Source organism: Nelumbo nucifera, chromosome 4 (genome assembly GCF_055504915.1).
Source record: "Nelumbo nucifera cultivar China Antique chromosome 4, China Antique-T2T, whole genome shotgun sequence".
NCBI lineage: Eukaryota > Viridiplantae > Streptophyta > Magnoliopsida > Proteales > Nelumbonaceae > Nelumbo > Nelumbo nucifera.
The window spans coordinates 19,964,145-19,987,710 of record NC_142652.1 but is presented as its reverse complement, the minus strand read 5'-3'; the positions used below and the strand labels follow the sequence as shown (position 1 = coordinate 19,987,710).

Here is a 23,566-nt window from a genome sequence, read left to right as displayed (position 1 = left end):
GACTTTAGGGAAAAATAAAATGAAAATATTGTCCCCCAACAACTATATAACAACTAGTTTAGGCAGTGAGGGGCAAATTTCTTAAACTACCCCTAAGGTTTAAGAAATTGGCTTAATTATACGCCAACAACTAATTACCATTCTCTCTCTTTCTCTCTCTCTCTCTCATTTGGACTCGGCTAACCCAACTTTGGCTTGCTAACGCCTTCAGAAATGGTGGAAACGGCTTGGTTCGTCTATGCTGCTGCTCCACTTATACCGATCATCGTTGATGCTGATACAGGTAATGGCAATGCTCTTAATGTTCAGAGGATTGTCGAGGACTTATTTTCAGCTGGTGATGCTGAACTCCAAATTAATCTGCAACTTAATTAGACATGGTTTGTTTCCAGTGCAATTTTATTTGCATTGGTGCAAAAAATATAGAAATTAATACAAAAAATCACCCCAATATCTTTTTTGTGTATAAAAGCACAACGTTTTCAACCCGCCCTTGACCTGGACCGTTGAATTATTTATAATGTCATTGGGGCTTAATCCCAAGTTCGGTTTTAGCAAACTCATCTTTTGATTAAAAATTATTGATTTGGTCCAAAATTGTCTGACCTAAGCAATTGAATACTTGACTTGTTCTACCCAATTGCCAGCTCACAGGCTGCACATTACATGTATATACAAACTTTTGGAGGCTATAACTTTGTTGGCTAAGGTCTTTGACTTAGTGGTCTTGATCTTATGCTGACTGAGGTCTTTGGTTTTCGTTGGCTAAGGTCTCTGCCTTAGTGGCCTCGATCTTATGCTGACTGAGGTCTTTGATCTTTGTTGGCCGATGTCTCTACCTTAGTGGCATCGGTCTTTGGTCTTCGTTAGCCGAGGTCTCTGCCTTAGCGGCCTCGGTCTTATGCTGACCGAAGTCTTTGGTCTTAATTGGCCATGGCCAAGGTCTCTGCCTTAGTGGTCTCAGTCTTATGCTGATCGAGGCCTTTGGTCTTTGTTGGCCAAGGTCTTTAGTCTTTGTTGGCCAAGGTCCCTGCCTTAGTGGCCTTGGTCTTATGTTGACTAAGGTCTTTGGTCTTCGTTGGCTAAGGTCTCTGTCTTAGTAGCCTCGATCTTATGCTAACCGAGGTCTTTGGTCTTCGTTGGATGAGGTATCTGCCTTAGTGGCCTCGATCTTATAATGACTGAGGTCTTTGGTCTTCGTTGGTCGAGGTCTCTACCTTAGTGGCCTCGATCTTATGCTGACCAAAGTCTTTGGTTTGTTAGTCGAGGTCTCTGTCTTAGTGGCCTCGATTTTATGCTGACTGAGGTCTTTGGTCTTTGTTGGCCGAGGTCTTTGCCTTAGTGGCCTCGATCTTATGCTAACAGAGGTCTTTGGTCATCGTTGGCCGAGGTCTCTGCCTTAGTGGCCTCGGTCTTATGTTGACCGAGGTCTTTGGTTTTCGTTGGTCGATGTCTCTGCCTTAGTGGCCTCGATCTTATGCTGACCAAGGTCTTTGGTTTTTGTTGGCCGAGGTCTCTACCTTAGTGGCCTCAGTCTTATGTTGATCGAAGTCTTTGGCCTTCGTTGGCCAAGGTGCTTCCAAGCTCTCAACGTTGCTAGGGAGCTTGGTGGCACTTGGTGTTGGTGAGTTGCGGTGAGAGGGGGAACCCCAAGATGGGGAACGGGCTTCGAAGCGGTCGGATATGTTTCTAGGCATGATTGTCTTGGGTGCGTGGAAAGAGGTTCTGGGAGATGGTTTTTTGTGCGTCCCACAGATGACGCCAATCTAATGTTGTCCAATCTGAGGTATTCTAAATCGAGGACCCAGTCAAATAGTCCTACCAACTGGGAAAGGCCGAGGTGGAAGGACGAAGCCGTGCAGCAAGATTTGAAACCAAGAAAGAGATCAGAGGCCCAATGAGTGATTCCCCGGGTAGGCACTCCGATGCTTAAGTCAATAAGAAAAGATGGGTGATTGGGCCAACCAATTGAGAGCAATGCCGGTTCGAGTAGAATATACAATAGTATGGAGGTTGAAGAGTCAAAAGTCATTTACCTTGAGCGGAGGTTACCTATTTATAGCCGAAGATCAATGTCCTATTTAGATGAGGCTTTCGGGGATGTCGGGATGAGGTTGTCCGTCGAAGTCTTCAGGATAAGACCTAATCCCCAGCGGAGCTGTCCTCTTGATCCGTACAGGGTTCTCCTTCATTGGTCGCGCTTATCCATTTGATGTAGGGCTAACGTGGCCGAAGAGATAAGATGGCCGCGAAGGTGACACGTGACACCCGAGGCCAGCTCCACCATAACCTAAACAAATATGACTATAAATTATAGGCTACGAGCAGGGGCAAAAATAGTTTGGCCTTCTAAATCAGTTTTTAAAACATTATATTAAAACAGAAAAGAACAACAAAAAGGGATAAGAACGGTTGTTGCAGATATGCTTCCTTGCATTATTCATTTGCTTGCTTATACATAAGCCATTATGATATAAAATTAAGAATGAGAAAGAATTATTCAATGATGGAGCCAAAAAAGAATGTTCAATGGGATGAGATTTGAATACTAAGTATTTCCATTTGTCAAAGTATTCCTTTGAAGGAAGCTAACCTTGGTCTCTTCATTCCGAAACTCCATTTTCAGGCCCATAAATAGGCAGTTGTTAGGCGCGGACCGCCCGGCGAGAAGGGGGTAGATTAAACATTAATTAAGCATGGTTGAAATGCGTTACATATTTGCTCTTGTTAATTAATGAAATAAAAGACTAGACACTATCCAATGATCTCAATTATCGTTTGGATTAAGTTTTCGTTTATATATTAATTAAGATGTTTATAATATTAATGCAGCTATTCTTCTATTTTTTAAAAATGTCAACTGTTGTTCTTGGACCGATTGAAGATTTGTTTTCATTACAAAATTAATCATAGTTTTCTTGGAAGAAAGAGAAGAATAGACAAATCGCCGGTGATTAATTAGCATCTTTCCAATTGATTAATTACTAATTGCACTAACTTGCTTGTTTAGAAGCATTTGAAAATGTAGCATGTTAAGCCTTTTTTTTTTTTTTTCTTTGAACCGGTACTTGTTCCTCACAAATTGCGCCTCACACCAATCTCACATCTCTTTCAGCCATGTATTGAGAAAATCTCCTGTACTTGATTTTCTCATTCATAGGAAGTTATTTTCAATACAAGGCTGTGATATACTGTGACGTTGGTGTGAGGCCATTCTCTGTGAGGAGCAAATTTGATTTCTTTTCCCTTGAGGAGGTGTTTGCACAATGATATTGCATTGCCGTTACGTTTTGAGTTCGACATAAATTTGTGTGAGATTTTTTTTTTTATTTGAAATGGTTTGAAAATATTTTTATCTAAAACGTGAAATTTGATATTTCTCACACACACATATTTTTAATTGAAATGACACATACATGATGTGTCAATACATGTTTACACCACTGTACCAAATACCCATACCCATAGGCTCAGTTTGAAAGGAGTATAAATATAAATATTTAGAATGCAAAACTTTTATATTTTGTATTATTTTATTCGTATTTGTATTGTGCATATTTATTTTATTTGTACTCCATCCAAACTGAGCCATAAGAAAAAATTTTAAATAGTTGAATCCCTACAACGATGAAGGTCCAACCAGTCAATCGGAATTTTTTCAAAGTTTGAGCCGACAAACCTCCGACCTTGTTTTCATGGAGACAAGGTCTAGGGCCCTTTAAGCTTTCTTTTGGCGATTATTACAAAAAGACAATAATTAGGATGGAAGGTTCAATGAACCAAACTCATAAATTTGGGCATACGAACAACCTATCAACCACATTTGAAAGATACTAAACAATATTAAGGAGATGAAACTATAAAAGTTTCATTAATCCATGGGCAGACTTTAACTTCCGTATTATAAATGTCAGTTGCACCTGTGTGTAGTAGCCCTTAGGGGTTGTTCATTATATGGTTCAAACCGCAAAATCGAATTTATGGTTTGGTTCAATTTATACCTATAAATGATTTGGTTCGGTTTGAGAATTTTCTGAATTGTGGTTTACGGTTTCAGTTTGGTTTATTGAATTTTATAAATCGGATTAAACCATAAATTGTAAATCAAAATTATATATATATATATATATATATATATGAATATATGATATATAAACATTATATATAATATATCTAAATAGAATGCGTAAAATTATAAATATGCAATGAACTCTTTATTTTATAATAAAATAATAAATAAAAGTTTTAGGTTTTAATTTTTAGGGGAACTATTTGAGCTATCTAATTGGCTTAAGCCCAAATTCTCTAAACCGCACCAAACCGGACCATGAACCCCCATAATTCCCTTTTATATTTTCTCATTACAAAGAAATATTAAAAAAAATAAGTAAAAAATGAGGGAAGAATAAGATATCGATACAACACATTTCATATCTGCAGCGAACTCAAATATGTTTAAATAATATAAAAATATTTTAAAACTTTTAACACATTTTATAGATAGACACCAACTCTCTAATGATTATTAAATAAAAAGCTCAAAAAATTACAAGAGGTGAATAGCGGTTGGGGAAGAGTGAAGACTAGGGCAATACAAAGTCACAAAGCTATTAGATTGGCTTTTGATCATTTTTTTTTTTTAATTTGCTGTCATACAAATCCATAATTCCAAAAAGAACCATGAAAACGCCCATATTTACTATGTTTTCATTCTATTTTTGAGGCCATTGAATGTCGCTTCAAGGCTCAAATAAATAAGTTTCTTCTCTTCTTTGTTTTTTTTTTTTTTATCTTTTAGAGCGACAATTTCTTTCAAGACACGGCCACACGGTAAGCAAGAGATGATCGTGACTGTTGCTAAAGGAGAAATTGGAAGTTCCATTCGCCAAGTTTGATGTTAGCGTGTACACAATATGACTGTTTTGTCCTTGTTGGCACTAAAGGACAACCAATTTGGCAAGTGAGTGCAGCTTCGCTTTACATATGATTAAAAAAATTTAATAAATAAAAAGGATTGCGGGACTAAGTATTTAAGGCTGAGGGACCTTATTCCACTGAGCTTCAAAAAGTTGACCTGGAAAGGGTTGGGATTTGGAAGATACCAAATTTTCATGCAGCTAAAGAGAGCGTCAAGCTTTCACTGCAATATTGTTTGAGACTTTTGGAAGGATTATAAATACAAATATCCAGAGTGTAAAATTTTGTATTTTATAAGGTTTTTAAAACTGAATCAGACAACGAATTGGTCAGGGGTTTGATTCTTGGGTTAAATGGTTTGATGGTTCGAATTGAAGGGACAGTCTGTTCTGGTAAAAAATGGTCAAAACTATTGAACGGTTTGATCAATTCGATTACCGGGGTTAATGATTTGCTAACCAAATCAACGGTTTTTAATGAAATAATAGTTCTAGGGTAAAATGGAACCGGTCAGATTTTTCCGGTCTGACCATCTAATCTGATCCGGTTTTGAAAACCATGGTATTTTATATGAATTTATAATGTACATATTTGGAAGTACCGTTGAAGCAAACATGTGACCTCAATGAAATATGAATACGTCAGTGTTTTAAGCCAAACACCATTTGATGTGATGTTTTTCTTCTTTCAAAGACTGATGTGTTTGCATCATGGTTTTTAAAAACGAACCGGTGACTGAACCAGTCAGGGGTCCGTTTACTGGTTTGAACGGTCCAACCGTTCAACCCGAATGGCCAGCCCGTTTTGATAAAAAAATTAAAAATTTGGAAAATGGTCAAAACCGTTTGAACGATTCAAATAGTTTGAACGATTAATCGTCTGGTTCAACGGTTTTCTGACCAAAATCAATAATTTTAAGGGAAAAAGCGGATTTAGAGGAAAACAGAACCAGTCAAGTAACCGGTTCCTGATTTTCCAGTCTGACCGTCCGGTCCGGTCCGATTTTGAAAACAGTGGTTTGCATTATCCCTCACTGCACTGTCGTGTAACCGTGATTGGCTTGATTAATTGCTTCTGGATCTCCTAATCCAACTCATTACAAACTTAACCAGATCTCTGATTATTATAAGAATTTTCTATCTTCATCCATGTGGCGAATGAATAAGCTAATGATCACTAAACCCAGTAAATTAAACATCCCCATCCCCAGTTACTGGGCGAATTTCCTTTCGCCTAGGGTGTTTGAAATTTGAATAGAAATTCATTGAACCAAGTTCATTGCTGGTGAACCATATTTCTATTCTCGCTAAGGATTACTATAAACACCATATTCCATTCTCATGTTCTGTGCCTTTTGACTTAATTATTTCAACTTCAACCACATTTATTAATAGAGTAAAGAAATTGGCAAAGATTCCTCTCCTTAAATTTTCACATGCCTGTGGATGTCATTTGCATGATCACTGGGTTTTTAGTTCTTGAAAAGAGGAGTGTGACTTGCCAGTTGGCAATCATTCCAACAGCATAAGCCTAATGTATGAAATGCAATCTCCTTTATGTGGGAAAACTTTGACTGTTTGGGTGCTTCCTCTGCAGTAATTCTTTGCTTTGTCTTTTTTGGCTAAAAGAAATATTGGTTACAAATATTCTTTTACACTCACCCATGATAACCTCTAAGTAGTCCAGTTAGGTTTTTTTCCACCATGACCCTTTATGCTCAGTTTAGAAAGAGTACAAATACAAATATGTAGAAGGCTAAACCTTGTATTTTGTATGTATTTGCAATGTATATATTTTGTATTTGTATTCTTTCAAACCTTATATATTCATATTTGGACTCTTCCCAAACGAAGCCTTAATATATTCCCTTCTTAATTTAGTTTAGCAGGTGACTGAATAAAGTGTAATTTTGCACTAACACTTCACACGGACACTTAAAAGGCAAAGGCTGAAAACATAAATCCTTTCCTTCCTTCCACGGAAGTCTTATTCCCATTCTCATTATGTTGAGGGAAACAGGAAAAATTAAAAGAGGTCACAGGGATGGAGCTATTTTCTAATAAAAGTTTAACCTAATCCCTTGTTTTTAATTCTAATTCTATGTCCTTTCTAGGCAAGCGATCGACTGTGATTGAATTGTTTTATCTTCATTATTATGAAATTAGCACGAGATATTGCAGCTTACATTTAACCATCGAGAAATTGAAGAGAGAGAGAGAGAGAGAGTTACATTTAACCAATGAAACTGTTCTGTGAAAATCCGGATTGTCTGAATACGTCTGGAAGAAGTCTCGTTAATTTCATGACCTCCCCACTCCTCATCATTCCACCCCTCCACATTGTCTCTCTGTCTATTTCAATAAATCCATATCACACCACCCACGAGAACTCTTGTTTGGTTGTTCCCCTCGTTTCCTCTCTCTCTCTCTCCCCTGTGAAAAAGAAGATATGGGTTTCTCGATGACAGAAGGAATTATTTTCGCTTTAATTCTGGTGGGTTTAGAAATCCAAAGCTGTTGTTCACAGGTTACCCAGATTAACAGGGGAAGCTTTCCAAAGGGTTTCGTTTTTGGCACTGCTTCTTCCTCATACCAGGTAAGTAACATCTGTTCATCATCAGCTGCTCTTCCTCTTCTCTCACTTTCGTTTGTTTGAAACATCCTCATGATCTTCTTATTCATTTACATTTATGTCATTCCTTCACTCGTTCTTTATGACCTGTTGATAATTGACTACTTTAGATATGTACCCGAAACGATCCTACAATGTATTTCTGGTTCTGAAAAGTTTTCAGGAGAAATCATTTCTGAAAAAAAAAAAAAAAGAAAAAAAGAAATTTTCATTCCTTCAAGGAAGGAATCATTCGTTCAAGGGAGTTATCCATGATCATGAACTTCACATGATAATTAGTGATGACATGATGTAACAGACTAACTGTATTTTTCATCGGCGCGCGATCGATCGATGGACCTCTTCTTCCATGAAGAAGCTAAAAGTGAACTCGATCGTTACGAAATTTCAAGAAGGAAATTTTCAAACTGGGTAACCTGGAGAAACCGTTCAGGCTTGGGACTCATATTTCTGTTTTTTTTTTCATCATTTTTTCTATCAAAGCAAGACAAACCGATCCTGGTCCCATTTCCTTTCCTTCTATCTATTAGAGCAATCCATCTCTCTCTCTCTCTCTCATCCAGATGCTTTTTTTAATTTCTACCATGAATTACAGGTTCCCAACCATTAGGTCATGGTTAGAAAGCCATTCAAGGATGAGAAATGTTCTGAATCGTAGGATAAAATTCATAGGACGTACTCTTTTGTGTCTAAGATGATTTACTCTATTACGAGATGACTAGATTTTATTTAATAGATTCTAAGGTTGTGTTTGGTTTATACAGGTTTCCCTACTACTTCTCTCTTTCTTTTACCATCTTTTCTTTCAAACCAAACACAGCCTATCACTAGTTTTCTTCTGTCCCCTTCTTAATTACAACCGGACTTTCTGTTTCTGGCTAAATTTTGGGTATGGTAGGACCCATAACTTTGCCACCTGTACCGTGTCTTGGAAGATTGGCATCCACCACTAGTTGGACCAAAAATCAGCTTTCATGAATCCAATTAATTTTTTATTGTATTTTAGTTGGATGCTGGTGAAAAGTTGTGGTATTGTGGTAAATCAAATCGCATTAATTAACCCATTATGGTGAACTTTTACGTTAAGGTAACCATGATTGGGGGGCCATTCAATGATCAGCTCCCGTCCTTTTTAATGCACGAAGAAATAATTGGGAACGTATGGGCCTCAGGGCCAAGACCCATCTACAGGTCCGTCTAGGGCCCAAGACACTCCTTCCCTACGGCCTACAGACGTCAAAACTCAAAAGATGGTCGTCCAAGACATTCCTTACTCAGTTACTCCATAATCCTTACTGCTGATCAGATTTCATTTCGGGTCAGACCCGATTACTCTCGACCCGATCTAGAAAACGCCTTGTCTCTGACATTAATTCCCATTAGTGAAACCCGAAACAAAACCGGGCTTGATCGATTCTACAGGCTTATGTAGATCTCTATGGTAAGAAAGCAAGAAAGTAAACTTAATCCATGAAAATCTCTCTTGTTACGTTTTGTATAGTAAAATTAAAAGGTTTACTAATCAGGTCAAGTGAGATCCGGAAAATATATTAAAATGAAAGATACGAGATATAGATAATAATAGACCCCTTCTATGTATGAATCTTGTTTGTTTGTTTGTTTTTACTGATTCCTGATATCATTGTTCTGACATTCATCTCTAAATTTTATTTATTTGCCCTTTTTCAATTTATTCAGTTCGAAGGAGCCGTGAAAGAGGACGGAAGGGGGAAAACCGTGTGGGACACTTATGCCCATAAATTCGGTATCATAGTCGAACCCGTTCTATTTAACTTTTAAGGAAAATCAATCACAACCACCCTGAATTTGATGAAAATCCATCTGAGTGATTGGTTAGTATTTATAGTTGATTGGTTGTAAGTTCTTCCCTATCATGTTTATTGTGCACTGCTTTTAATTTAGGGTTCGATTATGATGCTGGAAAGACATGATACTTTATCATGAAAAAATTATAACCAATCAACCAGCATCGTAAAAATAGTAGCTAATCAAGTGGGTTTTCATTAAAATTCATAGATGATTGTGACTAGTCAGTGCCTTTCTGGTATTGCTCTAATGATGGACTGTTCGATAACATGGTTGATTTTGTTTTAAAAGCAAAAACAATTGCCATATCAAAAAATAATAATATAATGTTGTTGATGTGACAAATGTTTTTGTTTTCAAAAACAAAAACACTCCCTTTTTGTTTTAGATTTTATTCTACAATTTCTAATGGGATTATAGCGGATAAGGGCAACTTTTGGGCCCTAATATCAATAAAATAATACTTTTAATATAATTTCTAAAATATGTTAACTTTTTAAAAAATATATCAAATAAAGGAAAAAAGCATTATTCATCTTCTTCCTCTTCCAAATCAGTTCCGCCCCAACCCAGTCCTACAAACCTCAATGACCACCGTCCTCCAACGCCCACCTCATGTTGTCTGATTGGTGTTGTCAGAGGTGGGTGGACGTGGAGGCAGCACTGGTGGATGGTAGTCATTGAGATTCGCAGAGGCGTTGCCGGAGGTTAACAGAAGTGGCAAAGGGCATCGATTCTGATGGATGGTTTATAGGAGGAAGAAGATAAACAGTGTTTTTGCCTTTATTTAATATATTTTTTAAAAAAGTTAACATATTTTAGAAATTATATTAAAAGTATTTTTTTTATTGATATTAGGGCCCAAAAGTTGCTCTTATCAGCTACACTCTCATTTATAATATGCACTACAAATAAACCAAACAAACTAATACCTAAAAAAAAAGTGGACTAAATTGAAATTTCTACTCAATTCATTTGCACTACCATTATTTTATACGAAGTGCAAATAGAATTGCACACTAAACATAGAGACTTCACATTGATCTTTATTTATTTGGAACATCGTCAAACTAAACCCTTTCTTTTGGTAGTGTTACTAGTGAATCCAGATCTGCTCTTCATAAATTGCTTTTCACACCAATCTCACTACACATCCCAAACATACATTGGAAACATCTCCCATACTTGTATGTTGTTATTCATGGGAGATGTTCCTACTTCTTAATGCACGACAGGATTTGTTGTGAGGTCAATGTGAGGAGCAAATCTCAATTGGCCACTAATAGGTTGAAGAATAACATTAAGGCTGTGTTTAGTTGCAACGCAATTTTGTTTGTACTAATACAAATGCATTGGAATGCAAAGGAAAAAATATAAATTCTCGTTTAATCTTACTTTGGGTTTTATTTTATTCTGCTTCATGTATTAATTTACTTCATTTGTACTGCAATCAAAAAAATAAGCTAAATTTTGAAATAAAAATAGGCTAAAATTTACACTAGACTTATTTGCACTGTCATAATTTTGCATCAGTGCAAATTCATTTGTATTGCAACCAAACGCAACCTAAGGCTCAGTTTGGAAGGAGTACAAATACAAATATGTATAATGCAAATGCATACAAAATAATACAAATTACATGGATTTACACTCTATACATTTGTATTTGTACTCTATCCAAACTGATGAACTTAATGTCCTCCAATCAATGTCTTTCGCCCTTTTGACGTAATTTGGAAAAAAGTACATATGTAGAGTGCAAAACCTTGTATATTTTGTAATATTTTGAATGTATTTGCATTGGACATGTTTGTATCTGTATGCTTTTCAAACTGAGGCCTTTGGTTTTAGTATCAAATCAATGCAATAACAATGTTATTTGGATGATTAATTAACCAACTTTTACATTCTATGCGCATCAAAGAGTAGATCATGGTGTAGCGGGCATGATGAGATTGTTTCACTTTGATATATATCCAACGTTAACTTGTTTGTGCAGGTAAGGTAGTTGATTTTAGCAATGCTGATGTTGCAGTTGATCAGTACCACCGCTATAACGTGAGCCACTTTCTCTTGTTAACTCTACTTCTTAAAAGGGAAATATGACAAGGAAACTCCATTAGTAAGCACACTACGTGTGGGCATTTTCGTCAATGCATGTGTGAAAAGGACAATGCCTTAGGGATATTTTGGTCAATAAAAATTTTCTGTTGAACTGAATGACCCATCACTTCCTATAAAATAACTAAACAGTAAAATATTCGAGAATCTAGTAATGAACCCTACTTCAGTACCATTTTATCCTAAAATCACTTTTTGGTCAAAAACAGTTTATTTATTCGGTGAATCGTTGATCCAGGTGGTCAAACAATCAAATCAGACAATTGTTTTTGATCTTTTTTTATTTTTTTGTTAGAGTGGATTATCTGTTCGGATCAAACATTCGTATCATTCGACCCAGGAATTGGACCCTAGAATGATTCCTTATCCGGTTCAGTTTTAAAAACTGTCTTAGACCACGCCTCGAAATCCTTGCTTTAATTTTTTAAAAACCTTTTTTGATGTTTTCTCATTTTTTTTACTATTGCTAGTAACAATACACTGACATAGTATTGAAAAAATGCCTATATGGCAGTAATGGTACCAAATAGAAAAAACAAAAGGAAAAAAGAAAAATAAAATATTTTCTGAAAAAACAGCATACCAATGCAGCACTGTTTTTTCAGCCAAAAAAGAAAACCTCAGGAAATAATGGCATTGGTTCCAAACACCGCATAAGAGACTGTTGCATAAAAATTCAAGATGTTGAACTGAAAATCTAATCATATGTCATTTAGTGAATAAGATTTAAAGGAGGTTGTGGGTAATGGGTAGATCACTCACTATATCCTCCAAAATTGTATCATTTGACTATTTTAACAACTAAAAAACAATCAATAAATCTATCAGTTCAACAACTTCAGTCATTATCAAATGGCTCCTAAAGAATAAACTATAAAGCAAAAATCGTTTAGCTCAGCCACTTAAGTTACTACAAAAGGGCCCCTTAGTGTGTGTATATGATCCGATTGCTAGAGTAACACCACTCAAGTTTCTATTAGCATTCCTCATCTAAGCTTAATCACTTGATGGTGATTAAGGTTTGAAGGGGAAATTAGTTGGGGATCGAAGATGGAAATGGTCAAACCCCTTGCAAGAGGTACACTGTATATCCTCCGGAAAGGGATCATTGGAAAAATTCAAATATGTATCATGTTATATGTCTGCAATACATTAATGCTTATGATCAGTTTGCAATGTAAAATTGGGTGTAGGAAGATATAGTACTTATGAAAGACATGGGAACGGATGCCTACCGATTTTCTATCGCCTGGTCTCGGATTTTTCCTGGTATGTTATCATAACCTACTTAAAACTGTTTTTTTGGGGAAAACTTGGTCAACGGGATTTTAATTTTTATTGACCAAGAATTATATATTCTTTTTTCAGATTTATGTGGAGATTAGAAAAAGTTTATTTTCTTAGGTATTATTTACTTGGATAGGTGGATAAGTGATACCTATCTCTTAGGTGGGTAAATAACTTTCCCACCTAGGAGGAAAATTGCCAAAACTTGAATGGGACAAAATGTCTCTTTTAATAATGGATTTTTATGGCTAAAATGATCATTGCCTTATTTACATGAGAAATAAAAGAACATTAATAAATGCATAAGTTTTTCTCCAGATAACTGTATTCACCCGAATAAATAACTTACCTAACAGCGAACATGGCCTTAATAACCTACTACTTTCTGAGTTCTAAATATATATTTATGTTTCTTGTTTGGTATCATAGACGGGAGTGGAGAAATAAATCAGGCCGGTATCGACCATTACGACAAACTCATCGACGCCTTACTAGCCCAAGGTATGTGCCATTCAAATTCAATAAAAATAGCATCGATCGATAACTCAACCAGCATTGTTCCGATAATCTCATCAGACATTCAAAATTGTTAAAATGTGCAGGAATCGAACCATACGTAACGCTGTATCACTGGGACCTTCCCCAAGCCCTGGCAGACAAATACAACGGATGGCTGGATCCCCAGATAATGTAAATAAAATTTTTCATTTTCGGTTGATGTTCGTTAATTAGTTCAACTTCAATCGGAATGACCGACCAAATTAACCAATCTTCAATCTTTCACAGTAAGGACTTTGCGGTATACGCAGAGACGTGCTTTCAGAATTTCGGGGACCGGGTGAAGCACTGGATTACATTCAATGAACCTCACACGTTTGCCATCCAAGGGTACGATGTGGGTCTCCATGCACCGGGGCGATGCTCCGTCCTCCTTCACCTCTTCTGCCCCGCCGGAAACTCCGCAACCGAACCTTACATAGTCGGACACAACGTTCTCCTTTCTCATGCAACCGTAGCTCAAATTTACCGGAAAAAATACAAGGTATTAATGCATTGGACTAGACGTCCATGCCTTAACTAGCACCAAGGTTCAAAATTTTGATCGGATATATCGTATCGTGTTTTTGAGTTTCGATAAGCCTATCCATGGTTTTTAAAACTGATCTGGAGACTACCGCTCAGGGGTCCGGTTATCGGGTCAAACAGTCTGGCTGTTCAAACCGAATGTTCAGACCGTTCTGAAAAAAAATAAAAAATGGTCGAACGATTAACCGCCCGATTCAGCAATTTGCTGACCAAAATCAACGGTTTTGGGGAAAAATCCGGTTTTTAGGGAAAATGGAACCGGTCACCTGACTTGTTCCCCGTTTTTCCGGTCCAACCATCCACTCTGGTCCAGTTTTGAAAACCATGCACCTGTTTATAGGTGTTTTGGGGACCCTTTTATTTTAATAAAAAACATGTCCATAAATCAAGTTTAAAAAAAAAATAACACATAGGTTTTAGTACCAATACGCCTCTACTAATACATAGAAACGTAGTAGGACTAAGAAGATTAGAGCTATAAAGCGGGTCGTGCCACTCCTTGGTTAGCCTGACATGATATGGGGCCTTGAAGCCTGTGGACTAATATGGCATGATATGATAAAGTGGGTCTTATTAACACAACCTGGAGCACATGAGTATAATTTTTATTTTTATTTTTATTATATTATTTCATTTTAATTTAATCAGGGAAAATTTCCGATTAGTACTCTATACATTAGGCTTAATGTCACTTTAGTCCCTAAACTTTAAAATTGTGACAATTCAATACCCGAACATTAAAAACGTGGCAATCCAGTACATACCGTTAACTAGTTGTTAATCAGCCGTTAAGTAACATTTAAAAAACACAAATTTCCTTTGAATGTCATCTAATTTTCTTTATCAACTATCCAAACATTGTCATTGACAAAAAAAAAATAATAATAATAATAGTCCCAAATCCTTGTCTCTTCTATTCAAAAAAGTTAGAATCAGTAAAATGCCCACTCAAATGTAATTCTAACTTTCTTGAATGGAAGAAACAAGGATTTTGGACTGTTAATTTTCTTGTCAAGGTTTAGATGGTTGATGAAAAAAATTAAATGACACCGAAGGTACTAATTAATGACAGACATTGGATTGTCACGTTTTAAAATTTTGAATACTGAATTATCGCATTTTAAAATTGAAAGACCTAGACACAAAGTACAAAATACAAATAAGGAATTTTCCCAAAGCCTAATAGGTGTCCAAACCGAGTGCTGGCCTGGCCTGCTACAATGCAGGCAGCCGCAAAAGGGGCTGTGCTGGCCGGGCACGGGCCACATTACACCTTTAGATAGGTAAGATCAATTTTTTGAGGCTTACTTTTGTCTCTGATACACAGCCAACACAACAAGGCTCAGTTGGGATATCGTTCGATGTAATGTGGTACGAACCAATGTCAGACTCTGCCGAGGACATTGAAGCAACACAGAGGGCTCAAGACTTTCAGTTTGGCTGGTAATTACACCTTCCAGCGTCGTCCATCAGGGAGATGCCGTGATAAGTAATTAATTCCCTTAATCTGATTAGTTTAACTTGATGATTACAGGTTTATGGATCCATTATTCTCTGGGGATTATCCGATCTCGATGAGAAGTAGAGTGGGAAGGCGGCTGCCAACATTTTCTGAAGCAGAGGCTGCACTGGTTAAGGGGTCTTTGGACTTTGTTGGGATAAACCACTACACTACGTGGTATGCCAAGGACAATTCCACCAATATATTAAGCCTCCTGCTTAACGACACTCTGTCAGACTCTGGGACCGTAACACTTCGTATGTTTCTTGTTATTTCTTCTTTGTTTTCTTTTCTCAATCACTGTGTAGTTTCATTTTTTCTTCCCAACTTAAATCTACTTAACAAATATTCAACTGTGATAAATCAATATAACTAACAGTTTGGCATTCTCTTTTTTTCCTTTTTATATATATTTTTTTTTCTTTCAGCTTGGAAACATGGGAAAGCAATAGGAGATAAGGTAAATCTATTTAGAGTGTTAGAACTGTTTATAGGTATAGATACCATTATTGTTTTTATCTAAAACGTTTTAGGTTGATCAATACAAATTGATGAGAAATATGCATGTCCAAACCTGTTTATCGGCTAGGTTCGGATTTGGTTTTTGCCAAAATTTAAATGACTCATCCCAAATCCCAACCCGTAAACAGGTTTAATGTTGTCACATCACATATGAGTTGCTATCACTAGAACAATACATGTGCGGGACTGATCATTGACATTTATAATTGAAATGTCAAAGTAAAAACAGTAATTTAAACTGATCAACCCAAAATGTTTCAAATAGAAACCACAAGGTATGCATTGTTGTTTTTAATTAATTTAATTTGATTACCGGGTTAATTACAGGCATCTTCAGTGTGGTTGTATATTGTGCCTCAAGGAATCAGAAAGTTGATGAATTACATTAAGCAAAAGTATGGAAACCCTACTGTCATCATCACTGAAAATGGTAATAAATTTCTCTGGATCATACTTGTTGACATCATTAGCCTTATTTAATGATAAAGGGTTTTTTGTTTTAAATTTAATATTTACTGGTTTTCGTTTTACAGGGATGGATGATGCAAATAATCCATTTATCTCCATAAAAAATGCTCTTAAGGATGAAAAAAGGATCAATTATCACAATGACTATCTTACAAACTTGCTGGCTTCTATTAGGTATGTACTAGTGTTATATGGGTGGCAAATGTGATTAAACCATAATCATTCCTAGACCAACCAGACCAATGGTGGGCCTCTGCCTCTCTGACAGTCATGGACCCAACTCCCTGTGGGCTTGAAATTAGTCATTACTAGAGGCCCAAGGTTTGTCTTGAACACAATCTTGCAGCGCATCAAGTCTGAGCAAAAGCTAAGAGCTTATCAAAAAAATACTCTTTCAAGTTTAAAAAACGTAGGGTCTGTTTGTTTTACAGTTGGAATCAGAATTGAAATGGTCTGTTCCTATAATCTGTTTGGTTTAGACGGGCATTCAAAAGGGAATTGGAATCAGCTGAAATGGGATTTTGTTTCTAAGGAAAGGGAGAGAGAATGACAATTCCCTCATATGGGAGAGTGCCTTTCCACCAAGAATAGGAATGAGCCTAACATTGGAATCAGAATGTCCCATTTAGATTTGATTCCAGACTACAATTCCTGTGAACAAAATGAGCTCTTAATTGTGTGGCTGGAATTGTGCAAACTGGTTTTCCCCCTCCGGGCATGGACTAGTTTAGACCCTAAAGTAGCCCATTAATAACAAAAGAGAGAAAGAACTATTTAAAATTGCTTTCTATAAATAAAGGTTTAATGAAATGGCTATTATGTTGAAGAAAACTAATATATCTGATTGTAATTGATGCAGGGAAGATGGGTGCAATGTGAAAGGATATTTTGTATGGTCTCTCTTGGATAATTGGGAATGGGCAGCTGGCTACACATCAAGATTCGGTCTTTATTTTGTGGACTACAAAGACAAGCTCAAGCGATACCCTAAACACTCTGTTCAGTGGTTCAAAAATTTCTTAACCACTGTTTAAAAATTCATAACTTATAAGTTGTTGAATCTGTATATTTCCTAACAAAAGAAAATATTATTTCAAAGGTCTGATCGATCTATTATCCAGTCCTCCATTGTTTGACAATGCTTGCTGAACAACTCCGCACTGGTTTGCCAGTTTTGGTCCCAGTTCCTGGGCCCATTTGTGTCTAGGGTGGGTTAATTGGACCGGATTTGGCCCGATGTGATCCAGGCCAATATAAATCCATTACGGGTGGATCAGGTTCAATCTAATCCTATGAATACTTTAAACCACTTTTGAATCGGTTCAATTCAATGTCTGGACTCTGGACCATTCAATATATTTAAATTGGTTTTAATTTAGATTGGTTTCAACCAAATTCAACGGACATCGATTTCAGATAGACCAGTCAAACAAATACTTTAGACCATTAAATCTGGACTGGTCTAATTCATTAGGTCTTTTTGCTGGTCTGTCTAATCCGCCCAAATTGATTTTGACTTGAATGGGGTCTAACCCAAAACCGGTTGATTGATATCCCTATTTGTGTCAAATTCAAGTTAGCTTAGACCCTTGAATTTGAGATTCTAAACATCACCAGCACCTGCAACATTGTACACTAATACAAGAATCCGCTGAGGATTAATGCCTTCGATCTCAATTTCCATGCCACCGGCCGGTAGAGGACTTAGGTGTCGTTTGGAAAGTCTTTTTTGAAAGATCTGATAGACAAAAGACGGTGTATACTTTTACATAATGGTCTTGATATACCACAGACCATTTGGTTGGAGACACATCTTTCTGCGTGAAGATGATAGTTGAGTGGGCGAAAAAAAAAAGCAAAAAATTCCATTTTTAGCTTTCCAAAATAAGCTTAAATCGAACTTCTCACGTTTTTTCAGGGCACGGTCTTTCGGCCAAACCTTCTTCCTCCAACCAAACAGTGGAAGACTGAAACGCGAACTGCAAGGCTATTAAAAAGGCAACAGCCCATGCAGAAAGACACACCAAACGGGGTGGGTTACCACTGGGCAGAAGTTGGTTACTGTTACACTTACATGACAGATCCTTGAGTGGTTGTGGGGCGTTGTTATTGTACAACATCCATCAAGTAGGAAAATAACTTCAATGTTATGTAACTATTATCACCAAGTCTTGGTCCCGTAGCTCAGTTGGTTAGAGCGTTGGTCTTATGAGCCGAAGGTCGCGGGTTCGAGCCCCGCCGGGACCAGTTTCTGTCATCTACATCTAGTCTATGAAAATAAAAGGACATTTTGCACCATAAATTAAAATCTCTACAGAGTAATTTTAATGAAATTTCTGCTCCTACTTTACAGAAAAAAAAAAAAAAAAATGTTTTACATTCCATAACAGCGAGGAGCCAGGGCCAGAAAGATGTCCCATATGAATTTGAGACTTAACACTGAACCGGCAATTAGTCCGGTCTCTGGTGTCTCCGATGTGATCATTGATTCAGTGTGCTTCATAACAGAGGTTAAACAATTAATTAAAAAATAGGCGGCACCCTTAAGGTTAGTCCATTCATTTGGTATTAAGTTATTCATTGGGTAAATGCATTTATTCAAACAAGTATTATCTAGGAAATTGTTACCTGAATAAGTACATTTATCAATGCTCTTTTGTCAAATGGGTAAGTGAGTGAATTTCTTAAGGCTGCGTTTGGTAGAGGTGTAAATCCCGTTTCGGTGTAATTTTACACCATGGTCTACTTTTGTATGCGTTTGGTTGGAACGTAAAAGAACACCAAATCTCAGTGTAAAACTTCATTTTCAAAAATGTTTACATCAATTTTTTCCATGTAAAACTCGATCGAACTGCCCATCGGTGTAAAAAGAAAGCAACGACTCTCTTCTTCTGCTCTGTCACCATCGAGCTTCCTTCACCGGCATCCTCCACCGTCAAGTTTCCTGTTTCCGTTTCGCTAGCATCCTCCATGCGACCCTCTCTCTCTTCTCTCTTCCACTCCTTCACGCCTACTCATTGCGCCATCTGCTCAAAATAATTGCTGCTGCTAGTGGCTGGTTTTTCACAGTCGATGCTTCCAAGCCCACAACAGATCACGAAGCGAGCTGAGCAAATCGGTCAACATTGCCAGGTTGGTGATTAATCAACGAGAAAAATAAAAGAGAAAGAATGGAGCCTGAATCCCAACCTTCAACATTTCTAGGGTTTTCAGTTCTTCCGATTTCTATACTTTCGATTGTGCTCGAAAGTCTTCTTGTTCTCTTGTCCTTCGGTGATTACTTCAAGAGGAGAAGATCCGAAGTTCAGACCACTGCGAAACCTGAACCAAATGTGGCGTGGAAGCCTTCAAAGCCTACCCAGCCAATACCGAAGAAACTGCACTCAAAATCTCACTCGCATGCTACTGAAAAGTTTTTTCGGTGACCTTCATGAATTTCAGATTCATTTTCTTAATCTTTGATGCACTCGACAATGGTGCTGGTGATGTTGATCGTGACTTTGATGCCCTGGATTTGGACTTCAATAACGGCATTGGTAAAGCTCCCCAAGCTTCTGAGGCCTCTTCCTGTTCTACAAAATTGGTATCAACGGCAGTTATCGGTGGAGGATGCCGACGATGTAGCTCCAAGTTTCTGAGGACTTCAATAACTGCACTCTACCAAATGCATGTAGAAAATACTTTCACATTTTACTTTGTTCTTCCAAACGCACAACAGTGTAAAAGTAGCATCTATCTGGTTCATCTTTTGCATTGATAGATCTGACCGTTTTTCTTTTACATCGGTGTAATTTTGTATTTACACCGCTTCCAAACAAAAATGTTTTCACTTTTTAGTCTTGTCGGGGTAGGAGGTTGAGAATGGGCTAGCTAGCCCCACAAAGCAAAATCATGTCCAGATCACCATGTAAAAAAATTGGTAAACAATCACTATGTAAAAATTTTTCATACCCTTATTTTAATCTACTTCAATCCCTTCCTCCCATCATGTATATTAACTCAATAGTCTTTTCATTAATCGTCTTTTGTAATCTAAGTGGAATTTCCTCGATTTAATTTTATAAAAAAAAAAAAAAACGTATTTTGGGAAGTTTTTTTTTTGGCAACTACTCTTAAAGTATTTGCTATAGAGCACTAAGATGCAGAAATTTAAGTAGATGATGATGATTTTTGTTTAAATAACAATAATTTCATTGTTCTATCAGAAACAATGTAACAAAGACAAATTACTCACACCATCGTATAGTGGTCAATTTGTCTCCTTTCAACCTAAAGACTTTGCTTCAAATCATCGATCTATTAGTTTATATCAATGTGTTCAATATGTAGTCGAACCATATACTCAAACCGATAGACCTATTAGTAGACCAGGTTTTTAGATTTGTTTCACCTAAGGCTCAGTTTGGGAGGAGTACAAATACAAATATGTACAGTGCAAATACATACAAAATAATATAAAATACATAGTTTTGCACTCTACATATTGGCATTTGTACTCCTTCCAAACTGAGCCTAAGCTTTTAAATTTTGACAAGCATATTGTATCATATCTTTTGTCAAAGATATGCCTATTTTAAGGTATTTAAAAAAAATATAAGATGCAAAAAAATAAAAAATAAGGTTTTTAGTGTATCTTTAATAGCATTAATTCTCATTTATAACCATATCTTTGAAATATGATGAACATATAATATTAAAGACTTGTCTAATTAGATGGTCTGTACCTTCCATAATAATTCTCATATATCACACATATATTTAGCTATTTCTATTTTTGATTTTGTGTTCATATTATTTAATTATCATCTTCATCATCATCCATGCTTATCCCAACTATAAGCCGTTGATTATTGACTTATTTGACCTCACTGATTGAATTGTTGACTTGCCATTCAGAAGGAAATCCTTTTTTTTTTTTGTATGGATTAAAAAAATTATTTTTTATTAACATCTTTCAACACACAATCGATCAATTGACACATCACCTCACAATTGAATTAACCAGTTGAACTATTGAGCCATTTGATCTAATCAACAAAGTCACAAGTTAGAAATTAATTATTTTTTTTATATATCATTTTCATGTTAGTAAAAATAATTCTTATTTATCACACTTATTTTTTAATAAGTTGAATATACAATATAAGAGAATTACTCAAAATTTTTTTATAATTTCTTGTAACTTTTTATATTTATATCTATTTTAATTTTTTATTATTTGATTACAATGTCATTAGTTGACCCATTTAACCAAGATATATGGTTGAACCACTAAGGCACTAACCCTCCACTTGGATGGATTAATTTATTTTATTTCTAAGTTTGTTTTAAAAACATCAGTATAATTTTGGGGTGAAATTTTAATGATCAGTAGAAGAAAAAACTAACTTATTCAATAAAAGGTGTGGCAATGAAAGAGAAAAAGAAAGAATTAATACATTAAATGTGGCAGTTAATGAAGAGAACAAGATAAAATATAAAGTATCAATTCAAGTTACAATTTATGCTACAAAGATTGGTTCCATTCCCATAGATATAGATATAATAGATAGTGGTCGTCAAAAAATTTTTCCCATGACCCAATATATAGTTTGGATAGTCCCTGGCATCCCCAGGAAAAAGGTCAAAATTAAAACATTTTTCAGAAATAGGGGAAAACAGAGTGTATCGAGGAAAGTGAAATTTACGGGCTTAATTAATAATATATGAAACCAGTCAACTAGTAGTTAATCACTACTCAATTTAAAAGCAGGTCATTAATTAATCACTTACTTATTTTGGGAAAGAACTTCAAAATGGTAAACTGTATTATTTGTTATCTATGTTGGCTCCCTTCTCATGTGTTGTCTATAAATTTCAGTTTCTTGAGCTGTCTCCAGCTGATACATACAATACATAGGGAAAGCCAATATGGGTAGCTATGAGTATCAGATCGGGGTCATGGTCATGGTCATGGCCATGGCTATGCTGTGTTTAGTTGGGGTGGTGATGTCCAGCCAAGATGGATGGGATAATGCTCATGCAACGTTTTACGGAGGCGATCATGGAGAAGGCACCATGCGTGAGTTCATCTCATTTCTCTCTTTCCTGTAAAACTGTTTTGAGATATATATTTTGCATAAAGAAAGAAAAAATGGAGAAATCATCAGGAGTTGATTATTAATTGTGTCTAACAGAAGGAGCTTGTGGGTATGGCGACCTATTCAAACAAGGCTACGGGCTGGAGACGACGGCGTTGAGCGTGTCCCTCTTCAACGATGGCAAAACCTGTGGAGCCTGTTACGAGCTCCAGTGCTATGACTCGCCGTGGTGCAAGCCCGGCACGATCAAAGTCACGGCGACCAACTTGTGCCCGGCGAACTACACCCAGAAAACCGGGAACTGGTGCAACCCGCCTCTCAAGCATTTCGATCTCTCCGTGCCCATGTTCACAAAGATAGGCGTATATAAGGCCGGCATCATCCCTGTGAAATACCGCCGCATCCCGTGTGTCAGGTCTGGAGGCATCAAGTTCGAGATCCAAGGCAACCCATGGTGGATGCTTGTGTTAGTTTACAATATAGCCGGCGACGGGGACGCCACCGACGTTAAGATTAAGGGCTCCAACACTGGCTGGATCCAGATGACGAGAAACTGGGGCCAGAAGTGGCAGACATGGGTTCAGTTGAATGGGCAGAGCTTGTCGTTCCAAGTGACTACGAGCGATGGTAAGATGGTCCAGTCCGATGATGTTGCACCCAAGGACTGGCAGTTTGGTCAGACGTTCGAGGGTAAACAGTTCTAAGGACTAGGGTTTGGTGCTGCTCTCTGCTCTGCAGTAGCAATGAAGACTCATTGTAATTTCGATGTTCTTTGTAATTCTTATATACAAATAAAATTGAGATGGATCGAACAGTACGGTCTTTGTGCTTATTAATAATTACCCTGTTCCTGTTGAGTTCAAATCAGCCCCCACAACAACCCACATCACATTTTTTGGAATGATATCATCATCGAGAGAGATGTTCCCAATACACGGCGGGGATGTGCCGTGGGTGGATTCTAAATACTGCACGTATTTATTTTGGATAAAAACTGTGATGCGTTTGGGTTTTATTATCCTAATATGATTGGCAAACAAACTTGCGTTTTAATACCAACAAAATTGCAGAAGATCTGAAAGGCGTCTCTGTATAAATATTCGATTGATTGGTGTTCTACTGCTGT

At 36.8% G+C, this 23,566-nt stretch overlaps 2 protein-coding genes and 1 non-coding gene across 4 annotated transcripts; all 3 read left to right on the top strand.

Moving 5' to 3' along the window:
- Window positions 1-7,235: 7,235 nt before the first annotated feature.
- BGLU40 (beta glucosidase 40) lies at window positions 7,236-17,476 on the top strand. 2 transcript variants are annotated; one of them, XM_010259804.3, is made up of 13 exons: window positions 7,236-7,512; window positions 9,247-9,313; window positions 11,375-11,433; window positions 12,690-12,765; window positions 13,213-13,284; window positions 13,386-13,473; window positions 13,570-13,825; window positions 15,197-15,312; window positions 15,404-15,627; window positions 15,799-15,830; window positions 16,220-16,322; window positions 16,426-16,534; window positions 17,220-17,476. In XM_010259804.3, exons 1-13 carry the CDS (start codon window positions 7,366-7,368, stop codon window positions 17,392-17,394), a joined length of 1,524 nt encoding a protein of 507 aa, XP_010258106.1. In that variant the 5' UTR covers window positions 7,236-7,365; the 3' UTR covers window positions 17,395-17,476. The 2 variants fall into 2 exon arrangements, with proteins under 2 accessions (XP_010258106.1, XP_088758527.1); XM_088902401.1 differs by lacking the exons at window positions 7,236-7,512; window positions 9,247-9,313 and adding an exon at window positions 9,382-9,401.
- A 1,057-nt stretch (window positions 17,477-18,533) lies between these two features.
- TRNAI-UAU (transfer RNA isoleucine (anticodon UAU)) lies at window positions 18,534-18,607 on the top strand. Its single transcript has one exon. It is a non-coding gene; the product is annotated as a tRNA-Ile (tRNA).
- Window positions 18,608-22,270: 3,663 nt separating this feature from the next.
- Window positions 22,271-23,257, top strand: LOC104598175 (expansin-A25-like). The gene is made up of 2 exons (XM_010260104.2): window positions 22,271-22,421; window positions 22,537-23,257. Exons 1-2 carry the CDS (start codon window positions 22,271-22,273, stop codon window positions 23,142-23,144), a joined length of 759 nt encoding a protein of 252 aa, XP_010258406.1. The 3' UTR covers window positions 23,145-23,257.
- Window positions 23,258-23,566: the final 309 nt, after the last annotated feature.